Below are 8141 nucleotides of genomic sequence, written 5' to 3' on the forward strand. Positions count from 1 at the left end.
TATGCAGTGTATTATTTGTTGAAACTGTACTTTCGATTTGATTTGAAACTGTCTCATTGCTATATGTTTATCAATAAAACTTTGAAAAGAAAAAAAACAAAAAAACAGGTGGTAAGCCCCTCATGGGCAAGACCTTCTGTGCACTTTCAGCATAACTGAGGGTAATGGTTGATACATTGTGTCAACTTGAGAAGTTTAGAGCTTAACCAAGTAACTCAGCAGTTCTGCATGCAGGGATGCAGAAGACATGCCCTAAGGCAGCTGATTAATGTTGTAATGGTTGATTCATTGTGTCAAATTGAAAAGTTTAGAAGTTTAACTAAGTGACTCAACAGGGGGGAAGGGCCCCAACTTTGTAAATATCCAGAGCCTACAGAAGGCAATAAGATGAAGTGAGTGTTACATAGCCTTGGGGCAGGTAGCCTGCTTACAATATAAGGGAGGAAGTGGCTTATTTCCCACCTTTTGCTCTAGCTCCTTTTGCAGTCTTCTGCCACCTTGAACTGTTACCCCTCAATTTCTTATGCCCTTGGTGCTGCTCCGAGCTGGTCCCCAACACTGGAAACAACTGAAACCTCCACAAACTGAGCTAAATAAACTTTTCTTTCCTTAATTTGGGGCATCAGTTGTTTTGTCTCAGCAATGAGAGAAAAGTAACTAAGATACTATGTCCTCCTCTGACTAGTTATGAACTCAATGAATGGTGGTAGCAAGGGCAACAAAAAACAGACAAAGTTTAACATAAGAGAACACTATCCAAAGTCAGAGATAAACACTCCTAACATGTATGGCAAAAGAGCCAGATGCCCCTGCATGACATTTGCAGAAGACTAGGAAGGTGCAGAGAGCAGCAGCAAAAGGAATCCTATTACAAAGCACAGGAGAGATGAGGCTGTCAGTAGTTTTCATTAAGGTGAGAAATCAGAACAAGAGGCTGGCCAGGAAGCTGAAAGGCAGGTAACCAAGATATGGTGGAAACAAACATGCATTTGGTCAGATGGACAGATGTTAAGAAGGGAAATAAAATAAACGCTTAGTGGTAGACTCTGCAGAACCATGGTTGAAACAGAAGGGCACTAAGAGACAGATGGGAAAAGCAGGTCTTGAGTGATGTCTGACTAAGTGTTCAACCCACTCACCTCTCTACCCTATTTTCTCCCAGAAAAAGGATCAGGACTCATTCCTAGCTGCAAAAAGGGAGCATGGACAGGTCATCACTGAAAACACACAAATCTGAACTGGGGGCAGAGCTGGGGAAGCACTGGCCTCACAAAAGAAATAGAGGGAGGAAAGAAGCAATTACACTGAGGCTCAGGATGAACAGTTGCAAAGTCCCTGCATCTAGTCAGCCCTCTCTTGCTCAGAACAGTTATTCAATTTCTTATGCTCCTGGTGCTGCTCTGAGCTAGTCTCCAACACTGGAAACAAAAGTAGATCACAAATGTGCTATCAACAAGATAGCAAGGGTCTTTGGAATAAAACTCAGGGGTAAAACATGTGCTTATTAGCACACAAAGGCCCTCAGTTTGATCTCTAACCACAAAAAGGGGGAACGGGCTGCAAATCTTAACAAACATTACAAAAACAGTGCTCCTCAAAGCAGAGGCCTGTGGGTAACCACTATCATCCCACAGCTAGAAATGGGGTCTTATTCTTGTCCTTACTGATCTGCTACACATCAAGAACCCCTCAGAGCCCTACCTAGTCTTGGTCAGACTAATACAATGACAGGCATAAGGCATGTGTGCTTGTTCTCTGGTGCTCAAACTCTCATAAAATCACACTATTTGAGATACACAGTACCAGCAGCAGAGGGCATTAACTGGCTGTTTACAACAGTTAATTATTACTAGTCAAAGATTTTAGAAGATCTAATATCAAATTTTGGCCTGGTAGAAAGAAGAAATCAAGTGTATTCACATTATCCAAGTACTCTAAAAAGTTTAGGCAGGAGGATCATACATTAAAGACCAGCCTGTACAACTAAGCAAATCCCTATCTCAAAATTAAAATTTTATTTTTGTCTTAGGGCTACCAGGAATCAAACACAAGATTTTGTGCTTGCCTGGCAAATGCTGTGCTGCTGAGCTATATCCCTGGTCCTTACTTCTATCTTTTTGAGATCGTCTTGCCATATGCAGTTCAGGCAGGCCTTAAACTCATTTTGTAGCTCAGGCTGGCCTCAAACTTGAAACATCCTTCTGCCTCAGCCTCCCAAGTGCTGGGATTACAGATATGTGCCACCACACCTTGGCAAAATAAAAATTTTAAAAAGAGCTGGGGATGTAGCTCAATGTAAAGGCCCTGGGTTCGCTCCCCACTAACACACACACACACACACACACACACACACACACACACACACACACGAGAAATCAAGGTTAGAAGAAGGGAATGCATGAATTCATATGAACAAGAGCAAAGAGCAGGTTGTGACAGAAATCCTTTCCCTACTTTTAGTCAACCACATCTCATACTCTATACTTTCTGTATCCAGGATAGTAGACCTCACAGTGCTCAGTCATTCTGGTAAAAAAAAAAAAAAAAGCCACACTATAAAAATGATGGTAGGGCTGGTGAGATGGCTCAGTGGTCTAAAGCACCTACTTAGAACAAGCTTAGCAAAGCACAGGGACCACGGTTCAATCCCCCAGCACCACATGCCAGCCAGCCCCGCCCCCTGATGGGCTGAGCTGCCCCCCCCCCATACATAAATAAAAAAAAAAATGATGGTCATTCGAGGAACAAAAAAAAAAAAATGATGGTTTCAGATGAGAGTAGGCAATAACTAGCTTTAAGCTAGGTCTGTCATGCAGCACTCAGAAAGCTGAGGCAGGATCACAAGTTTGAGGCTAGCCTAGGCTACAAAGCGTATTCAAGGCCAAATTGGACTACATAGCAAGGCAAGAGAGAGAGAGAGAGAGAGAGAGAGAGAGAGAGAGAGAGAGAGAGAGAGGCAGATTTTGATAACAAGGAGGAATCACAAGTCTCCTATGCCCAACAAGTAATTAATTGAAGACATAATGTAGGGATAGTCCCTATACAAAGGCAACCTCTATGTTTTATTGTAAAACTTAATTAAAACACTCTTGTATTTACTTAAAATTTTTTGCATCTATCAAAGCAAGCCTTGTATAGGGCAGGCAAGATAGCTCAGCAAACTAAGCACCTGCTTAGACAAGCACAAGGACTTGGGTTCAATCCCTGACACCACATGCCACTCTGGCCCCACCCCTAGGCATGCTGAGCCAGCCCCCGGATCCCAAGTTTGAGCATGGTGGTACATGCCTATAACCCCAGCGCTGGCAAGGCTGGAAACAGGAAGATCACTATGAGTCCCGCACAGTGAGACCCTGTACCAAATACATTAAAAAAAAAAAAACAAGTCTTGTGAGTACATTTCATTTTCTAAGGACAATAAGAGTCAAACCATGCTGATACATCAGTCCTGTGCAGCTAGGATAGGCAGATCTTAGCCATCTGGCCCCAGGAGGGACCAATATTAGCCATGGGAATATGGTAAAATCAAATCTGGTGCTCACATTCAGAAGTATCCCCTTTTCTAATCCTTCTGTAAACACTTCATGGTTTAAATTCCAAAGCTTCATTCCTTTACAGAGATTCTGTTTCCCATGCTTGCTAAGACTTTCCTATTACTCCAGTAAATTAGCTATTAAAATGACAAGACTGTTGTTCTAGTAACCTATTCCTAGCCTTTATGTGCCAAAGAAATCATCTAAAATAAGGAATATACACAAACATGTTCTACTGTAGCATTATTCCTAACAACTGAATCTGGAAGGAACCTCAGTAATCCACAATTCAAGAATGGTTAACTACTACAGAAATGGGCCACACTTGAGGGACACTCAATATCTGCTGAAACTACTAAATTCTGTCTCAGGACCAAAACCACCTACAGATAGCACACAAAGAAATGGCGTGCTCCAATAAATCTATTTATAAAGATATGCAGTATACACATAGGCCAGTTCTATAGCTAAAGCACAATATTTATAGGCATTCACAAAAAATGAGCAAAGGAACTATGAAACACCACGAATAATGCAGGTATAGTAAGTAGCATATACCATAATTTTAGCTACTTGAAAAACCCAGACAAGGGCCGGAGAAATAGCTCAGCAGACTAAGTGCCTGCCTAGCCAAGCACAGGGACCAGGGTTCGATCCCCGACACAACATGCTACACAGCCACCCCCCACCAACCCGGATATGCTGAGCTGGCTACTGAGACCAGGCGTGGTGGCACACACCTGTAATCCCAGGGCTGAGGAGGCTGAAAACAGGATCACCAGGAGTCCAAGCTGCATAATGAGACCCTGTACTAAATACATTTAAAAAAACAAAAAACCTCAGACAAAAGGACTTAAGTTCAAGCCTGCTGTGGGCAACTTAGGGACATCCTGTCTCAAAATAAAACATAAAAAGGGTAACTCAAGAGTAAAAGCCTTGAGTTCAATCCCAATAACACACACACACAGAAGGTCAGACAATAGCTATTTAAAAATCATAGAAAAAAGTGAAAGCATAAAATGCCAAGGCCTACCAAGGGGACCATATTTTTAGCCACTTCAGGGCTTGCTGTTCATCTCTAAGCCATGTGCCAAAGGAAGGCAAAGGCAAAGGCAAAGTGAGCAGTGTAGAAACCAGAGTGAGGGGGAGACCCTCTGTCCACCCTTTCTCACCTCTACAACTCACTTACCTCATACAGTCCCTCAAAGAAAGTGTTTTTGTCCTCCGTGCTCCATGACTCCCATTGCCGCCGGACCTTTTTGCCTTCTTCCTTCTCAGTCCCCGAAGACCCGATGTTCCGGGAGGAAGAGCGTGAGCCCCCTGCAGGGGCAACTCCAGATACATTTCCAGATGATGTCCCACCACCGTCAGTTCCTTGAAGAGAAAAGACTATACAGTATCCTGTTCTACTAGTTGGGGGTGGGGGTGGGGGAGACACAGGAGAGATGAGAAGTGAGGACAAGAGGTCACTAATCCATTGTCTGACCCTTTCTACTGAATTAGTGATGTCAACAGGATAGCAAGCAGGACCCATGTCCAGAACGGAACACCAGAAGCTTAAGTTCACCTAATGATTCTTAAATATCTTTACAGTGAGAAAAGGGAGTTTGTGTGGTAGAGTGACATGGTTGCATTTGACATTCTATGTACACTGAATTCAGAGAGACCTGTCCCCTTACCAAAGCTGTACATGGCATTACAGTGTCTCTCATTCAAACAAAAGTTGTGGCTCAAATAGTCTTACCATCTTATCAAACTAGTAAAAGTTGAACTATAAAAAGCAAGAATGCATTATGTGTGTTAACTACTGCCTCCTTGTAGACACATTTGCTATTTAAGAATATGAATCATTTGATGCCTGAAAACAGTTGGTTTCTCATTTTTCAAGAACCATTAGTTTTTTGTTTGTTTGTCCCCTGCATTTTATAGGGAAAAAAAGGTCTACAGGGTATTCAGGGTCTCACCACTAGATCAGGCTCATAGTGATCTGCCTGTTTACAGGTTCCCAAGAGCTGGGATTACAGGCACATGCCACCACGCCCAGTCTCAATTGCCAGCTCAGCGCGTCCTGGGGACGGGGACGGCATGGCACGCCAGGAGATCAAACTCCGGCCCCTGCACCTGCTTGCCAGAGCTTTAATCCGCTGAGCTATCTGCTGCCCCTAAGAACCATTAATTTTAAGACTTCTTATCCATGACACATTTCCAGAGCCCTCACTCAGCTCCACCCCGCCACAAGGTACTTAAAATTGAACCCAAGGTCTTTATACTGAATTATATCCCTGGCTCTTTTTTATATTTTTAATTTTAAAACAGGATCTTGCTAAATTGCTAAAGTGCCCAGATGGGGCTTATTTTGTGATTCATGGTGCACTACCATGCTCAGCTCTGAGTATAGCAAACACTGCAAGCTCTATAGAGCATCAGGTCTGACCTCCAGAACAGTGTCTGAAACCATATGGAGACAGCAGCACAATGAAATATATAGCAAGGGAGGCTTAAATGAAAGGTCACAAAGGACTTGATAACCTGACCCCATAGTCCTGCCCACCTAAGTTCTCTCCTCTTGGAGTTAATAGTACTCACAGTGTACAGCTATGATAACCATTGTTCTCTTTTCATATGCTACAGTGCCATAAGGTGCTGAGAAACCTTCCAACTCTAAAACAAGTCTTACAAAGATAAAAATAAAGATCACAGACGTAAAAATACCTTAAAAATTAAAAGCCAAATAAACATAGGTAATTATCAAAATGTCTTCCTAGTAAGATAACCATGGGCTTTTTCATCTGAGATCTACTTCCTAGTCAGACAGAGTATAGGCAGGTCACAGAGATAGGGTCTCAGGGACACCTTTCTCAGTCTCCCTCCTCCAGAGTCTCCCTTCACAGCGGTATAAAAAAGGAACTTTACAGATCATGAAAGATAAATGAAAAACTAAAAGTCTACTAATCCATATAAATTTGGAAAGCACAAGAAACCAGTTTAAGGGGCTGGTGAGATGGCTTAGTGGTCTAAAGCACCTACTTAGAACAAGCTTAGCAAAGCACAGGGACCGTGGTTCAATCCCCCAGCATCACATGCCAGCCAACCCCGCCCCCTGGGGGGCTGAGGTGGCCGCACGCGCGCGCGCACACACACACACACACACAAATAAAATTAAAAAAAAAAAAAAAAAAAAAAAAAATCAGTTTAAGCACTATGTGGAAGTGCAGAGAAGGTCCAGACTCATCTGCTCTGCAGCATCTGTCCTGGCTGTCAATGTGTGTGCCATGGTCTCTGCTACTTTACAGGGTTAATGGCTTATAATAGCTCAACTTAACATTTTTCTTACTTTTCAATCATTTTATTTGCAGTATTAGGAATCAAACCTAGGTCTTATGCATGCCAAGCAGGCACAGTACATTAAATTAAACCCTCACCACCCCCTATTCAATGTTTTTAATGAACAGCTTTGCAAATGTTTCTTAGATTGGGTTCTCGCATGTTGCCCAGGCTGATCTCAAACTGCTGATTTCAAATGATCCTCCTGTCCCAGCCTCCTGAATGCTCAGACTACAGTCATGTATTAACATATCTGGCCTAATTTTTCAACTATGTGATGGTATAGAACTATTAAAATTTTGAATTTTTAGGGCTGGGGAGCTAGCTCAGCAGCATAAGTGCCTGGTGGCAAATTCAAAGCTCTGAGTTCAATCCCCAGTAAAAAAATAAAAAAATAAAAATAAATTAAAAAAAAAATTCAAATAAATTTTGACATTTTTCCAGACTGCTAATACATAAAATGATCTTTTCTCAGGATGCTGGGCAGCAGCACAGAGCCACAGCTTCTAGTCAGCCATAAGACTGGGAAAGGGAACAACTCCTACAGTAGACTTGGTTGCTATAGGTTAGCTTTATTAAACATATTTTCAACATGACATTTTCAATTTAATGACAGTTTATTAGGACATAATTTTGTTGCTATGTTCATAATCAAGGAATATCCATACTTCAAAAGAGAGTATTTGAAAGCATCTCATCACTCGCTAGCAAGAGTTTTTATGCACACAAAAATATTGTTTAGCTACATGGAGTGGGTTTTATGCTCTTATATAGAATGGTGTGACAATTCAGAGACAGACTAACTTCATGGAGCAATAGGACCAGGTACAAAGAAATCACTGGTTTATCAAAACTGTACTGTCCAATTATAAAATTACTAATCACAATAGATTAAATTAAAAAGTGATTAACTAAAAATAAAAACAAGAAACCCAAGCCAGGCTTGGTCACTGTGGCACATATAACACAAGCTACACCGCTGAGGCAGGAGAAACTCAAGTGTAGGCAATTCGGCAAGGTCCTGTCTCAAAAATTAAAAAATAATAAAATTAAAAGGGTTGGCATCTTATAAAGAAAACATAAATTATTACTTAAGAAACTACATATACGCTTTTTTTTCATCTTCCGGTTCCAGGCGCTTGGTCGCCGCGGTTTACAGTGCAGTTATGGCCAAGTCCAAGAACCACACCACGCACAACCAGTCCCGAAAATGGCACAGAAATGGCATCAAGAAACCTCGGTCACAAAGATACGAATCTCTGAAGGGGGTGGATCCCAAGTTCC

At 41.9% G+C, this 8141-nt stretch overlaps 1 protein-coding gene across 5 annotated transcripts in view; it reads right to left on the reverse strand.

The window, feature by feature from the left end:
* Positions 1-8141, reverse strand: part of Cramp1 (cramped chromatin regulator homolog 1) — a 68143-nt gene that overhangs the window by 47849 nt on the left and 12153 nt on the right. For all 5 annotated transcript variants that reach the window (XR_002820412.1, XM_004627900.2, XM_023711512.1 and 2 more), the window contains exon 3: positions 4723-4907. Coding sequence is in view for 4 of the 5 variants with exons in the window: in XM_004627900.2 (XP_004627957.1) it covers positions 4723-4907 (185 nt within the window). In the remaining variant the exon portion in view is untranslated. The remainder of the gene's footprint in view (positions 1-4722; positions 4908-8141) is intronic.

This window comes from Octodon degus, unplaced genomic scaffold, assembly GCF_000260255.1.
Source record: "Octodon degus isolate 3935 unplaced genomic scaffold, OctDeg1.0 scaffold00021, whole genome shotgun sequence".
Classification (NCBI taxonomy): Eukaryota; Metazoa; Chordata; class Mammalia; order Rodentia; family Octodontidae; genus Octodon; species Octodon degus.